Source organism: Hetaerina americana, unplaced genomic scaffold (genome assembly GCF_022747635.1).
Source record: "Hetaerina americana unplaced genomic scaffold, ioHetAmer1.1.p SCAF_5, whole genome shotgun sequence".
In the NCBI taxonomy this organism is placed as follows: Eukaryota; Metazoa; Arthropoda; class Insecta; order Odonata; family Calopterygidae; genus Hetaerina; species Hetaerina americana.
Genome location: NW_027287095.1, coordinates 1 through 16650, shown reverse-complemented (window position 1 = coordinate 16650; position 16650 = coordinate 1). Strand labels below are relative to the sequence as shown.

Sequence of the window (16650 nt, the reverse complement as noted above, 5' to 3'; positions counted from 1 at the left end):
AAGAAAAAGTCAGCGTACATTATGGCAAATTTTGTGGTGTTTAATCCTTGAAACTTGTAGGAACCCATTAGCTAAGTATTACAGAAACTTTGTCTAGGTAACTACAATGAGATCTTGATGATTAATGCATAATCGTTTCTAGTTCATCTGCTGAATAATGAATAATTTTGCTGAGTATACTGACATTGTTATCATAGGACAATCCACCAAGGGAAATGTTTGAGGATGTGGTTTTCTCATTGCTTCAGTAATAGGCATGACAGGTTCACCATGAGGGGATTGGTAATAATAGGGATTAAAAATGGTTGATTGAATCCCCCAGTTGCTTCCCAGTCCTATAACCCTCCTATTGGTTTGAAAGCTCAAAGAGAGGTCAACAGATGTGAAACCACATTTTAGAACTTACCATTTTTGCCTTCCATAGTTTAAATGTGATGATCGCTTGTGCTTTTCTTCTCAGCTTACAAGAGATGAGCAAACATAACATAATTCAGGTAAAGCCACGTCTACTCATTCTGACCTGTAAGCCCTTTGAATGTACTGATCACAGTATTATTAGGTCCACGTTCAGGCTATATATTGTGTGGACGGTGAATCTATTATGAAGATTTATTATTATGCATTTCAGCTCACCGAGCCATCACCTGCAATGAGATACCAGGTCCCTCTTGAAGAAAGGTCTTCTACCTAAAGATGGCACACTGAGTCAAAATGTGTTCCAATGAAGTGAAAATCAGAAGGTTGAGCAAATTTGTTAAAATAAATTTGACGTGAAGCTTTTACTTAGTACTAGTTTCCTTAGTATTACTTAGGAAAGAAGTATTCAGAATATCAAAAATTATTGTAATTCCCCACTTTTAATCCTCTTTGCAAAAACCTGAAGATACTTATATACTCCATTCTACAGGCTAGCATCAAACTTTCAACTCTTGCCCGCCAGAATGTCTCCTTTATAATAACTAATATCACGCATTTTATTTTGTTCTTTATCTGAAGGAAATGAGTTCAGATCTGCCCAGATTCATATGACGACAAATCAGCAATGTTTTTTACCAAGGGATGAAAATGTCAAGAAGAAATGAATTCCAAGATAAACACAAAAAAATTCTTAACGCTGAAGTACAAATATAATCAACTCTAGTTCACAATATTACACCACTACCGAGCATATTTATTTATAGTCAGGATTGAACATAGCAAATAAGAACTAGCAGGATAGCACAAGAAGTCTTTTTCATAGATTCTGGAAAACTTCAGATGAAACTAGAAGATATGACAAAAAAATTACATTCGGCCCCTCTTAAACACTGGATGGACGAGCTTTGCATCATTATCTGACGAACTAAAAACAATTGTTTTTAATGATTTATCATATATTGTGACTTTGAGAGGTAAAATGCAACAACATTAAAACTATGATAATCCAGGTGAGTGGCACCCCTGGCATTACTTTTTGTCTATAGGTTGTGGGAGTGATGGCTGTTCACATCACAAGCGTATGAGGTGATTTAAGAGGTATTGGGGTATACTATGTCCCCTGAAGGTTATGACGCTATGGAGTGGTTGATGGTGCTGCTGTATTTGAATCAAGATACATATACCCTGCTACATTCATCTGTACGTCAAAGGAAATTTGCACTAACAAAATTGGAGATATATACTTGGATCCTGGGATTTTTTTTATTGGTAATGTATTTCTAAATATGATTGTTCGCATGTGTCTGCCATTTTGATAAATTTGTATGAATGCAGGAAAATTGAAAAACAATATCTCTGCACTAAGGAGGAACTGGTCAAACTGATGGGAGCTATTAGTTGGGAGTGTTTTCTAACGTGCTAAATGAAAAAGAGAACCACACACTAAATACACATGCCTACTCAGCAAATTCATCATTGAACAAGCACAGAATGTAGTCAGAGTAACTTAAAACAAACTTGTCCAAATAGGAAAGAGGAAAGTTTTCATAGAATCGCATTGCTTTTCAAATTAAAAAAATATAAGTTCCTACCAAGTAATTATCCCGATTGAGTCAACATTAATTATATTGGGGTGAATAACAATAGTTCTTCCTTTCAATAGTAAACTTGGATCATTAGAACATAACTTGACCAGCTAAGCTAAGTACCATAAAAATAAAATACTTTGAAACAACAAATGAAGAATCAAACATGGCATACAATGCAATGCTTTTTGTATGCATTAGGGCTGATGTATGGGAATAATCTTGCTTGTCAAACTTCACCATTTATCAAAAGCGATAATAGTTTATTTTTTCAATTACAATAATTGTGAGGAAGCAGATCACTGGGTAACAAAAATAATATTAATAACCTGAAATTTAAGGCTTTGGATAAATAAGGTTCATTAATGGTATAATCCTTATAGTTAAAAAGGAAAATGCAACAAAGTTTAAGAGGGAACTGTGCACTCAATTAAAAGCATAGTATTAGTTAGCCACACCCATTATGGAGACAATTCTCTTAATGGTTCATATTCAATGACTTAAACACAGTTTTGAATGCTATGTTTGAAAGCACAATAACACTTCATGAAGCAAGTCTTTCACATTGGTCGACCACGTCCCCTGCCCATTGGCATTCTCGGTGGACCATCACCTCCAGACTTGGGATTGCGAACTGTTTCATCCACTGAAAGAATCTGGCAAGCAGCTTCTCCTGCCGCTGTAAGAGCATTAATTTTTATTATGGCCGGCTCCCAAACACATGCTTCCATGTTATCAGAAACATCTTCTTTGGTGATGTCTACACCATACCAACAGTGACCTAAGGAAAAACATATCAAATATGATCAATGCGAACAACTTCCATAGAATGAACTATATAATAAAATAATAAAAAAAATCAAAATACCTTGAGCATGCTTCTGTCGCAACTTATTGAGTATGTTTGTGGCATCAAACCCAGCATTATCACACAACTGCCGTGGAATGATTTCAAGAGCTTTAGCAATTGCCCCTATTATCTGCTGCTCTTTTCCGGCGATAGTTCTTGAATGTTCACGCAACACTCTACTTAGCTCAATTTCAATTGCACCTCCACCTGTTGAAAAATTTAAATGTCTCATTTTCACCTCTAAGAAGATGAATTACAAGTTGTTTGATGACTACATCAATGTCCATCAGAATCCTTCTACCGTGCACTAATAAAATATCAAAATACAGGGACTTAACATAGAAAACACCAAAATATTTAGGTGTTCCACCTTGCAGAAAAATTTCTTAATGGGACAGTAAACAATGAAAAGACCATACTTGCCAGCATATAGGATACACTTTTTCCCATCAAATAACAGCTAAAATATGGAGCGCATCTTGTGCACCAGTAATGAAAATTAAGACTAAGTTTGTCTCTAAAACTTCTGGTTAATATTAATACACATTTCTAAGTATTGCATTGAATTTTGCCTTTTTGCAAAAGCGACTTTTTTTAATTTCCCATAGATCACTATTGCCATGAGATACCATGCCTGGAGCAAGTCTTTCAATAAAATAAATGGAGGCAAAATACAACACTGACCAATTGACTCTGATATGCTATAGCAACCCACCTGCAACAACTGCATCATGCTTAATTGTTCTACGGACAATCATGATGGCATCATGTAATGAACGCTCTGTTTCTTCCAGAAATTGCTCAGCTCCTCCTCTTAGGACAATAGTACAAGTTTTAGCATTAGGGCAACCAGTAAAAATGTTGAACCTAAAAAAATAGAAAAAAATAACTAGGGCATATCATAGTATTTTAATATCAATGAGGTAACATATTTAGTGCAGTGCATACCTCTCCCCACCAATTTGAATCTCCTCAAAGCTTTCACAGTGACCAAGGACACTATCATTCAAATCCTGAGCAGTTGACATTACTGCACCACCACAAGCTTTCATGGTCCTTTTGAGATCCTCATCAGGAACTCGGCCAGCACAGAACATATCCCTGCAAAATGAAGTAATTACAGCTAAGCACTGTTCATTCAAAAACTTAGGGATCAAATACAATCTGGATACCATACAATTTATGAGATTCAGTGTAATTTACTAAATAAATTCAGCCACATTTCCTTTAAATGTTTACATACTTAAGCACCAAAAAGTCACTGATTTCGCTTATAATTAATACTCCTCGTATTAAAGGAATGAATGCCTAAGTCTTAAGCAAGTGAACTTTTAACAAATTTTGTTCTTGAATGAAAAAATACATTAAACAAATCAATCCAATCAATGGCTTATTCAATGGACAAATTTAACCAATAAACTGATTCATTAAAATAATATTAACTTAATCCCACTTCAAAAATACTAGTTAAGTCTATAACTGGAATAATATTACACTACATTCATAATAATAAAAAAATTCCATTTCCATTAAATAATAATAGCCACATATTTGATATTACCCAGCAAAAGAACTCAATCAAAAAGCTACAAAGTGATATAAACTCTTAAGCATAAATTTACAGCGCAAACAATGAAATGCTTACCTGTCTGCAAAATACTGTGTAGCAACATCACCGATGGGCAACTTGGACAACACTACTTGCGCACCACTTTTATGGATCAAATCAAGCTTGTCATACAATATTTTCCACTCGGCATCTACTATCTTCTGGTATTCCTGCAATTGTAACATTAATAATTCTAGAGTAAAATCATAATCAGATGGGTGGTTAAATTATACATGATTTAATATGTCACCAAGTTCTATGTTTTTGTGGAGACACAAAACCCTTTTTTGATTACCATTTTCCGAAGTACTCAGGATTTCTACTATGTATTTGCTGCAAACTTACTTGCAATATAAGTATAATTATTAATAGTAATCCCATTTAGGGTTAATTATGGAAGGACACATACTGAAAATTGAGAAACAGCTTCACCTAATACCCAACCTTCGCCCATCCTTTTCCTTCCAAAAACCACACCTATACATTCACCTGTCTTGCCTCCCTTGAATTTCTCCCTAAATTTTTTCTGCCCCCAACATGGCTTCCACTTCTTTGTTTTCCTTTCCACCCACTTCACCTTTTCTAACCTTCCCCACACCATCTCAAAAGCCTCCAATCTACACATATCATCTTGCTTCAGTGAACATGGTTCTACACTGTACAAAACCATGCTTCACATCAGTTTTAGTAGATCTTTACATGAGTTCCTTAATTAACACACCTGTAATCAACTGCCTACTTGTTTCAATTCCTCTTCTGATGCAAACCTTGACCATTTTGGTTCAAGGCACTTGAGACACTGAAAACTGCTCCCTCTGCTATAGTTTTTGCCCTCCTAATTTAACATTTAACTTAGTTTTTCTCTTTCTGGAAAACCACATAATCTTTGCTTTATTTACATTTATTCTCATCTCAAACGCAACTCACTGATTTTCCAATGCACAGAGCAATGATTGCAATATTGCCACCCCTCTGACTGGCTCTCTTCCCCACACTGTTTATTACTTTATCACTAACTCTCCCGTAATTCCAACTCCTTCCATCTCACATCACCCAGTCCTAAAATATTCCCTCTCTCCATCACTTGCTTTATATTCTCTATTCATTTCCTGTATTTCTATGACATTTCCTGATCTCCGTATCAACTGACTCAGTCCTCTTCTGTAATGCAGCTTTTGATTTCATGACTAATGTAGATGCCTTACTTCTCCCAAAGTTGGCCTTGACAGACACCTTAGCAGGCTAAGACCTGTTTGTTACCTGGATTCCTAAGATTAATGTCATATTTCCTTGCGATAATTAATGGTGGTGGTACCATTGCATTTCTCAATTATTTATTTTGAATTAGTCCGAAAAGAGCACTTCAGCATTTACATCAAACTTTAAACAATTATACAACATTATTACAAATACATACACCCAAGCACTAGGTGGAGGAAAAACCACCTAGGCGGGAATCAAAGCCATAACCTCTGGGTTGGCAGGTAAAGACGTTACCATGCCACCTCCCGAGTCAGCAAATTATGTATTAAATGTAACACCATCACTCAAACAACCACCCTACTGAGGTCAAATGCCTTTGCAGCCACCTCACAAAGGAAAAGGCAAATTTCTGAACATCAGGTCCCTAACATTTGACCTCTGCAGCATGGGTAACCTAACCAGAAGCAATTATCATGGCTCACACCAGCACACATAGAGGGATCACTAGAACGTAAAAGCCCTTCCACCACGTCAAGGTTTATGCCCATACAATGTCAAGAACCACTGCTTCTTATGAAATAATGGGACTGGATCTCACAAACATGACTAGAGAAATGCTGGGTCACTGCATATTTTGTTTGTTTCTTTACAAAGAGGAAAAATAGCACATCACTTTCAGAGCAGTATAATTCTAGCTAGGGGCTAGAACTTAAAAAGGCTCTTCAAACAGTAGATAATGAGAGCGCATTAGCCTAAAAATTTGAAATTTGTTTTAACTGATATGCATAAACACTGAATTGACTTGGAATTATCAGATGGTCAGACTTTGGGAAATTATTTCACTGAAAGATATTTTAACTCAGTTAACTTGAAAGTCGAAGTCCATTAAAATAGTGAAATTAAGAATACAAAGTAACTTTCCACTGTTCTTTATTAGCGTACAACCTGTTTCAACGCTCAAGCGTCATCATCAGGTACAAGTTAATACTAAAGTTAATTTTAAAGAAATATTTTCAGCCATATCAAAACAAAAAGTATGATGCCTTGATGAAGCATTTACGTTGTCTCTTTAAGCCAGGCTTCATTACTAGCTGAAAATGTTTCTCATGCAAATCCACTTTCATTTGATGATATTCAAACTTTTAACATGCTAGGTCTTACGTGAAGTAGATTCTAATAAAAGCTTCAAATTCAATAGTTTCCAAAAAATAGTGAGATATATTGATAATCTTAACTTTTCCCACGATTAAAAAAAAATTTAACATGTTACTTCCGTTAGCTTTCCATGACATCCTAATGGAACAAAACAAAGAGGAAGATCACATGAAGCATTCGACGACACTGTTACAAAACGTTAATTTATAAACTCACCTCGACGCTCTCCACTCGAACTTCTGCGTTATCTCGCTCAGCCTTTAATTCTAGCTCAATGTTAAGAAGAGCTATCTTAGGATTTGAGTACTTTTTCGGTTGCATTTCAAATCCGGCATAAGAGAATGTCTTCTTGAAGGCCACACCAGCAACCAAAAGTGAATCCTACATCAAAAGGATACAATAATAGATGAGTCAATCCATAATGACAGAAATTTTATTTTCAACTTTCCTGACCACTTTCCCACATTTTATGCATTCCATTTCCTTTAAATGCATTTTACATAGTTTTCCATGACTTTTGATTTCCCAAAAATCTCTACATTTTAATACTGATCATACCATTGCATTTTGTATTTTGAAAAGGAAGTTTTTGAATTAAATTGAATTGACATTTATTAATAAAAAAAAATAATGACTATGGAAAAGTATGCACAGGATTATGTTATTTTTTTGCGCAGTAACTAACGAGGCAGGACAGTCTTACTTCTTTATATACTGCTTAGGTACAGGAGAAAAAAAATTCCTGACTGAATAAAATTTAAGCAAGGCTACAAGGTTTGCAATTGAGTCGCAACAAATGGGTAACATTCATTATTAGGAAATACGGTGTAACTGGCAGTGGAAGTCCTGTAAACCATTCAATGTTGGTTGATAATTCGTGGTGGTAGGGATTTCAGGAAATGAGTGTGGTAAGAGACCTAATGCTGCCAATTGCCTACCTCTAATGAATAGCGTAAAGAGGCCTACAGTTTAACATCCCATCTTACAGTGATGTACTCCAGTTGCTGGTTCTACAAGTGACACCGAAGTACAGAGGAAGATTCTTACTTTAAAAATTCTGTCTTCCTCAGAATTCAAACCAAAGGAATGAGGACATAAAACCAGCGCACTAATCCATGGATTAACCTTATCCCCACAAGAAATAAGGTTTCCTTAATAAAGATACAATGACCGATAAATTAAAGAATTTCATTCTCTTGTTACCCTAACCAGATAATTAACCAACAATTTCTGTTTTTTTTTTAAGTTAATAGCACCCCCGGAAAGCATCTATTGAGAATGCACATGCGAAACAAAATACAAAAACACTAGTTGAAATGACAATTTTATATAAATACCTCTAAAGCACCACCAGCTATTTTTTTGATGCCAATCATATTCAAAGGCAGAAGTTCATCGAGAAGTAGAACAGCATCAACCACCATTTTGGAGAAGAACCCCTTTTGCTGATGAATAAGCTTTGAGCTAAGAGCAGTGGCTGCACATTTCTCAAGTAGTCTTCTCTGTTCTTGCACATCTTCCACCTTAATCTTGAATAAAATAACATTTTAAACAAATTACAAACGAAAGTGTACAAAACAAAAAATTACATTTAGTTTATTTATTTATTCAGTATAAGTCCGAAAACAGCACATTTTGGCCTTTACATCGAACTATTAACAACGATAACAATGGTCACATTCACAAACACCCAAGCCCTAGGTGGAGGAAAACTCACCCAGGCGGGAATCGAACCCGCGACCCTTGGAATAGCAGAAGAGGACGTTACCCCGCCCCCACCGGGGTCGTTCGATGCTTATGTTGATAAATAACACCAAACTTAAGAATACAGTAATAAAATGTATAGGATACGCCTTCGGAAGAATGACTACTGGAAGCAAATACTTAAATATTAATGTCTAGCTTGTGGGCGAGTACATATCTGCAGTTTTGGGATGCCTAGTTCCAGTGGTTTAGTAACATTGCACAATGAAGACCATCGTTAAAGGCCACGGGGGAGGCCAAGCCGTAAAAACTGACACACTTATGGCGTTGGCTCCACCGAAAGTAGAAAGATAGTGACATTCAAGAAAGCAAATCCCTAACAGGTTCATAAGATTGAAATTGGGGGGAAGATTCCTAGGGATTCAATTACAGTGAATTAGGGGGATTTGCCTAAAGATATGTAAGAATTCAATAACCGTAACATAGATTACATACCTTTAGTGCAAGGATGTTAATTTTGTCAACTGCCAACTGTATAGCTTTCCTTAGGGACTTAATGATGACTCTCGGATGAACACCATCTTCAACAAATGGTTTGATTTGTTTCAGAATTTCACCAGCCAACAACACAACACTCGTCGTTCCGTCTCCGACCTAAATCGATACAGTATTATAGAAGCATGAATAAAATTCAATTAAACACCTTACCTCGTGAGATCATTCAGATATGTCTATGTACTTGCCTCAGCGTCTTGCGACTTCGCTATATCAACAAGCGTCTTCGCAGCAGGGTGTACAATATCTAGAAGCTTCATGATTGTGGCACCATCGTTGGATATGGTTGACTTCCCGTTGTTGTCAACGATGAGCTTATCCATTCCCCTGGGACCCAACGTCGTACGAATTGCATCTACCACAGCCTGGCATGCGTTTATATTTGAAACGAGCTGGGGTTTCCCTTGAGAATTCTCCGTCCCCTCTTTTAATAGGATGATTTGAGGTTGCTGCCGTGAAAAATATCAATAATATGAAAGCAACTCAATTCAGCAATATACCAGCAAATTTAATTATTTTTCAAAGTAAGCATATCGGAAGATAAGTTACACACAGGAAAAATCCAACCGTAAGCACTGAAAACATATTAATAAATTCACGTGTGACCACCAACCACCCACGGGTTCGATAGAGCCGGTAATATACAGTAAAGCCAAATAACTCGATGAAAATACACATCCGACATAATTAAATAAACCACGTTCGGATGAAGATTCCACATTTCAATGATATACAACATAGGATTACTATTTAATCAGTGGATTGACAAAAACTTACCATTATTGCTGTCAATCCCTTCAATAGGCGCAAGAACAGTTGAATGACAGAGAAATTTCGAGAGATGAAAACAAAACAATTGAAGGTTAAAAAAAATACAAAGCAGAGCGCAAATAGCGGGGTAGGCGGAGAAAGGATATTTCCAAAAATTTGTTAAAATTAGAATAACCCAGGTAGTTCACAGTATTTTGAACCCCTTTTCTACAGAAAATTGATAGTATCATCCAACCATCAAACCTAATTATATGCTTGGAGGTAAATACTCGTGAACTTGAGCGAACGGTTCTGTGTATTTTTATAATTATTAAATTTTATCTGGCCTCCTCTTTTGTTTGAAGGTAATCGTTGTTGCATCAACATAGGTTTTCTGAGAAATGTCCTTGCCGCCACTTTAATATTTCGCTTAAGGGAGGTTTTTAACTTTCAAGATCTGTGTTTTAGTGATTCTAGATAGGATTAGACCATGAATAAACGTTTAAGCACCTTTATTCATGGATCTGACCATATATTTTGGGATTTATTTGCGGGCCCAATTTACCAAGGTTAAAAATACCATGGTGCCGAAACACCTAGGTATATGATGCTAATCAGTGGTGGATGCTGCTTTTGAACTGTTCTACGTTGTAAAAATCTGAGTAAAGGACCTATGCAAAGCAATAGAATTTCATAGGAAGATAGTAGCAGCCAATTTAGCTGTAGATTTTTGGTGCCTCTTAACTCTTACAGGTGGTCCAATAAATATTTTGTGTAAATTGTGGACAATTCGTTATAAATTTGGGTTGTACAAGTAGCAGCATTTTAGAATATTAATTGATTAAGATTTTTCGTTACATTTAGCAATTGGGTTTTGAAAACTTCGTAATTTTACACCTTGTATACATAGGTAATACTTTAAAATATATCAGAACAGAAGTTACAGCCTAGTTTTCTGGTAGCGTGGGCACTAAGCATGATCAATTCTTACCCAGGTTGAGGCACCTTAAAGAGGAGAGGGCTACAAAAAGTTATAGAGGTCTAACTAAAAAGTTAAAATGGAAAGAGCATAGCTGTTGAGAGGAAATAACGTTAGCCAGAAAAAATATTGCCTTTACGATTTCTTTTTGTCATTTTATTTCACAGCTGGTTAACATTCCTAAAACCTAGCATAAAAAAACCTTCCTTGCATCATGGAATATGTTGGTTGTCCATTAAGTAATACATGCATTCTGTACGCGTGTTCTCCAAATATTAAATAACTTTTTATATAATTTATAAATAAATGACCTACAAGCTAATTCCACGGGCTGGAAATGCCATTCTTATACTGGAACACTATATTCTCTCGATCGAACGATAAATATTGTGAACAAAGACTGCAACTTTGTGACGCCAGATTGACCCAGGAGGAGACCGAGCCGATTCTTCATGAATAACTCCTTACTATCGGGATGAGTTATTTCATACTAAGACATTTCACATACCTTGACCTTGCATGACGGGGACATACGGAACATAAGTGTGCTGTTCTCCTGTTTGAATGGAAGTGCTTTGGCATGGCTAAATCCAGTTTGAGCATGTGGAAAGTGGAGGATGGTTACATATAAAGTAAAAAAAGATTAGTGCCCTGCAAGCCACCGCTAGGGTGTGCGGCTGGAGGTTAATACACAGCAGACCTATTTTGACCAGATTTTTTAGTCTGGCATGTGTTCACTGTATGCCACACACCATGGCGGTGCCTTGCAGAGCACTAAGAAAGTACTAAATATTGCCACGAAAAACCGAGGTCACCAGTCAAACATGCACAATCCCAATACACAGCTTGACACAAATGTCAGTTTGATTGAGCAGATTACCCAGAAAAAGAAGACTCAGGGAACCTTTATAAATAGAAGGCCTTATTTAAGCAGTGGAATCTGTCCACTGTAGGGCCATCCCGAGTCTTCATCAAACAATACTGTCGTTCTGCCCCCTAATAGTCGTGGTAATTATGTGTTCTACATCCTTACCTGAAATTGATGTCACATAGATTGTCCTGTAATTGCTGCGAATTGCTTGTTCTGTGCCAACTATATACGGCGTTATGTTACCTACTTCACAATCTTTGTGTAACTTGGCTCCGCCAAATATTTGATAAAAATTAATCTTGACTAAGTTTTCCTAGAAATAGCCTTAACATTTACTACTGAAATCAGCGAGCGCCTTACGAAAGGCTGCTTTTACCATGGAATAACTTTCTACATCTACATAATACCCCCAAGCCGCCGCAAGGGCGTGTGGCGGGCGGTGTTAGTTCACCAACCGTAAAAAGGAACAATACCACATGGAAAATTACAACCACTGCAGCGCACACGCTCATACAAAAATCCCTTCATCCAACACTCATGCAAACACATATACCGCAAACCAACAAAAAACTGCACCCCAGGATGCAGCACGAAAGCCACCCAACAACACGCAAGCTTTGATTGTATTTTGGTAAGAACTTACCGAGGTGACTAATGAGAACACTTTACCGGCAATGAACAGTTTTGCGATGGACACCATTTGTTGCCATTGTCATAACAGTATAAGTGGAATGCCCTGTGAACTAGAAACCCCAGCCACACACACTTGCAGGGTTATTGTGACCATGTATACGAAGAACGAGTGCTTGAGTCTGAGTGCGACGGTGCATATATCTCTGTTATTTTATTGCAGTGGTGGAATCTAACAATATCATTTGATGCCGTAATCATTCACTTTGCCGCAAGGAAACTCATAAGCCCCGGGAGCTTGAGTACATTTGATGGAATCCGGATAAGATGCGTTTCTTTCTTATTCAAAGGAAGACAATTTCCGTGGCTTGGCGGCGTCTACCTGATTATCAAGAAAAACACGCCAAGTAATTGTCACACATGAATAAAAAAAGTTACAATATTTTCTCAGTAATCAAGTGTATGGGTCACATAAAGGTAGGAAAATAAGACAACATAGTATCAATTTTTTCGCACTACAGCTTCATGACTTCTCCAGTTAAAAATATAAGTGCGACAGCGTTGCTTTCTTGCTCCTATCTACGGTGTTGAAGTACAAGTGGGGTTGGCAGTCGGCACCATGAAAGGAAATGCGCAAACAGACGACACCGGTTTTTCCCGGGAAAGCATATTTCGTCGGCCTTAAACTACGAGATTAGGAATCTTTCCCTTCGTTCTCGCCGGAGGAGTTTTATGGAGGGGGTGGGTGCCAAGGAGGATCTTTGGAGGCATTGGGAACCTTTGGGGATTCCTTTGTTTCCCTCTCCCGGCCGTACGTGCTTAAAAAGGATACAGAACATCATTTCATTTCGAGGAAAGCCTATGTTTACAATGGACACCATTATATGTCCACAAAGGTGGGCAAAGGGGAGGGCCACCGTCATGCAGGGACAAGGGAAATAGGGAAAGCGAGGGGGAAGTGGAAATCCCAAGCTGGTCGGACAAACCCAAGTAGGAACGCAACACAAAGAGCAAATACAGAATGAAAAGACTTCGATAAACCATAGGTTTTCACATAGCAACTTACCTCATGTCCGATTACTCGTTGCCTGCTACCGTGCAGTCTCAATTACTATACTTTCACCTAAAAGAGTATCTGCCCCCGGCACGCAGCCTAGCGATGACGAGTATAGTACTAAAATATGTAAAAATATAAAAACCATAAACACAGTAATCAACCTGAAGGTCGGTTTAGTAGGTGTTGGTAGAGTTCACCCAGTACTATGCCCTAATCGGCGTGCGAGATTCACACATCAGGGTAGCCACAGCCGGTTCCTTTCCCTGTGCCGCTTATGGTTCCCCAGGAAGACCTGGTACCCGGAAAGCCACTTCAGCTTGGGTGGAGCTGCAGGTGCCAAGAGTGCCTCACCCGGGAATCGAACCCGGGACCCTCCGGTCAGCAGTCCAACGCTCTACCCACTGGACTACCGCAAGCCACGTGTAAAAATATATCTATCCCAAAATGTTCACTTCGTACAACTTCGGGAGCTTTCTCAAAGTGATGTAAAATTCTTATACTGGAACACTATGTTCTCTCGATCGAACGATAAATATTGTGAACAAAGACTGCAACTTTGTGACGCCAGATTGACCCAGGAGGAGACCGAGCCGATTCTTCATGAATAACTCCTTACTATCGGGATGAGTTATTTCATACTAAGAAATTTCACATACCTTGACCTTGCATGACGGGGACATACGGAACATAAGTGTGCTGTTCTCCTGTTTGAATGGAAGTGCTTTGGCATGGCTAAATCCAGTTTGAGCATGTGGAAAGTGGAGGATGGTTACATATAAAGTAAAAAAAGATTAGTGCCCTGCAAGCCACCGCTAGGGTGTGCGGCTGGAGGTTAATACACAGCAGACCTATTTTGACCAGATTTTTTCTCCCCCTACCGCGGTCGGACAATGCAATTGTGATCCCTTACCGCACCTGGAAAAACTGACACATGAAATATATCTTTCCAATACATAATCCGTCTTTTTTGGTGGACATGATTTCGCCTACCATTGGAAGATGGGGTTATTATACATTTTGTAATTATATTATTTTAATAGCACATAATTAATATCATTATTAATCATACATCATTATTCTAATAATACATTATTGACTAATATTTCATCGGGTCCAGGGAATATATTGCGCTTAATGTGTTTTCAGCTAAATTTGTATTCTCCTTATTTAGCTAGATTTGTAAAACGTTGTTTTGATTAACAAAGTACTGTATCCAAAATATTAGATCAGCTAGGCTCGGAATCAATCGCGGAGCAAAGGTGAAATAAAAGATTAAACCTTTCGTAGGAATTGAAACGACGTCTCTTCAAGGAATGATGTTGAAAATGTTGTATTAGCTAAATCGCGCTACGGTAGGAGATATCATGCAAATAAAATTACAGAGATTAGGTGTAGAACAGATAGATTTAAGATGACATTTTTTCCACGAACGCTAGCGAATCATAATGACATTATTCGACCTCAGTAAGGGTAAAAATATCCGGGTCCACATGAGCCTGGTGTGTTTTCACCCCCTGCAAAGCACCCTGGCGGTGGCTTGCTGGGTATTTTTTTAAGGTAATCTACCGGTTAAGGTAGGTTTTTGGATGGACACAACTACCAAACAAACATTTTATTACTCCCAAAAAAATCCATCATCCTACTCTAAATCAGGTCCCTCTTCATCTCAGAGTGCTTTCTTCCTCCCTTCATCCCGTCCAACATTCCTATCCTGTTCCTTCCCTTTCCTCGTTTGCCTAACATTCTCCCCTCTATTACAGTCTTCAACATCCCACTGCCGGTCAATACCCTCTTCAGCCACTTTTCCTGCCTCCATAGGATTTCTCCCAGCAAACCCCTCTCTTCGCCCACCATACCAAGTACTTCCTCATTTGTTTTCTTCTCTGTCCATTTTATCTTCTCCATTCTTCTCCACACCCACATTTCAAAAGCCTCCAGTCTACGTCTATCCTCCTGCTTCAATGACCATATTTCCGCGCCGTACATAGCTACGCTCCATACCAAAGTTTTTACGAGTCTTTTCTTAACATCCTTACTCAACGTCCCTGTCATTAACTCCCTCCTCCTTGTGAAAGCTTCTTTGCCTAGCGCAATTCTTCGCCTTACGTCCCTACCACATTGACCGTGCTGGTCCAAAACACTACCGAGATACGTAAACTGTTCTACCTGCTCTAGTTTTTGCCCTCCTATTTTAATGTTAATTTTTCTTTCTAGAAAATCGCATCACCTTTGTTTTATTAATATTGATTCTCATCCCATTCCTGTCGCAGTGAATTTCCAATTCACGCAGCAATGCTTGCAGCCCCTTGGCTGACCAAAAAAATACCAAGCAGAGCGCAAATAGCGGGGTAGGCGGAGAAAGGATATTTCCAAAAATTTGTTAAAATTAGAATAACCCAGGTAGTTCACAGTATTTTGAACCCCTTTTCTACAGAAAATTGATAGTATCATCCAACCATCAAACCTAATTATATGCTTGGAGGTAAATACTCGTGAACTTGAGCGAACGGTTCTGTGTATTTTTATAATTATTAAATTTTATCTGGCCTCCTCTTTTGTTTGAAGGTAATCGTTGTTGCATCAACATAGGTTTTCTGAGAAATGTCCTTGCCGCCACTTTAATATTTCGCTTAAGGGAGGTTTTTAACTTTCAAGATCTGTGTTTTAGTGATTCTAGATAGGATTAGACCATGAATAAACGTTTAAGCACCTTTATTCATGGATCTGACCATATATTTTGGGATTTATTTGCGGGCCCAATTTACCAAGGTTAAAAATACCATGGTGCCGAAACACCTAGGTATATGATGCTAATCAGTGGTGGATGCTGCTTTTGAACTGTTCTACGTTGTAAAAATCTGAGTAAAGGACCTATGCAAAGCAATAGAATTTCATAGGAAGATAGTAGCAGCCAATTTAGCTGTAGATTTTTGGTGCCTCTTAACTCTTACAGGTGGTCCAATAAATATTTTGTGTAAATTGTGGACAATTCGTTATAAATTTGGGTTGTACAAGTAGCAGCATTTTAGAATATTAATTGATTAAGATTTTTCGTTACATTTAGCAATTGGGTTTTGAAAACTTCGTAATTTTACACCTTGTATACATAGGTAATACTTTAAAATATATCAGAACAGAAGTTACAGCCTAGTTTTCTGGTAGCGTGGGCACTAAGCATGATCAATTCTTACCCAGGTTGAGGCACCTTAAAGAGGAGAGGGCTACAAAAAGTTATAGAGGTCTAACTAAAAAGTTAAAATGGAAAGAGCATAGCTGTTGAGAGG

At 37.8% G+C, this 16650-nt stretch overlaps 1 protein-coding gene across 1 annotated transcript; it reads right to left on the bottom strand.

Annotated features, from left to right (window-relative positions):
• Positions 1 to 2246: 2246 nt before the first annotated feature.
• Positions 2247 to 9892, bottom strand: CCT7 (chaperonin containing TCP1 subunit 7). Its single transcript, XM_071592699.1, has 10 exons — positions 9857 to 9892; positions 9268 to 9528; positions 9020 to 9178; positions 8158 to 8349; positions 7037 to 7201; positions 4499 to 4632; positions 3802 to 3954; positions 3569 to 3720; positions 2872 to 3060; positions 2247 to 2784 (listed from the first exon to the last, which is right to left on the bottom strand). Exons 1-10 carry the CDS (start codon positions 9857 to 9859, stop codon positions 2564 to 2566), a joined length of 1629 nt encoding a protein of 542 aa, XP_071448800.1. The 5' UTR covers positions 9860 to 9892; the 3' UTR covers positions 2247 to 2563.
• Between the last annotated feature and the right edge of the window lie 6758 nt (positions 9893 to 16650).

Bases quoted from the DNA above. Each gene is read 5' to 3' on its own strand.
- CCT7 (XM_071592699.1), bottom strand. The intron at 9,179-9,267 runs GCAAGTACATAG...GTATCGATTTAG, and splicing joins CGAAGTCGCAAGACGCTGAG to GTCGGAGACGGAACGACGAG. The intron at 2,785-2,871 runs GTATTTTGATTT...GTTTTTCCTTAG, and splicing joins GCGACAGAAGCATGCTCAAG to GTCACTGTTGGTATGGTGTA.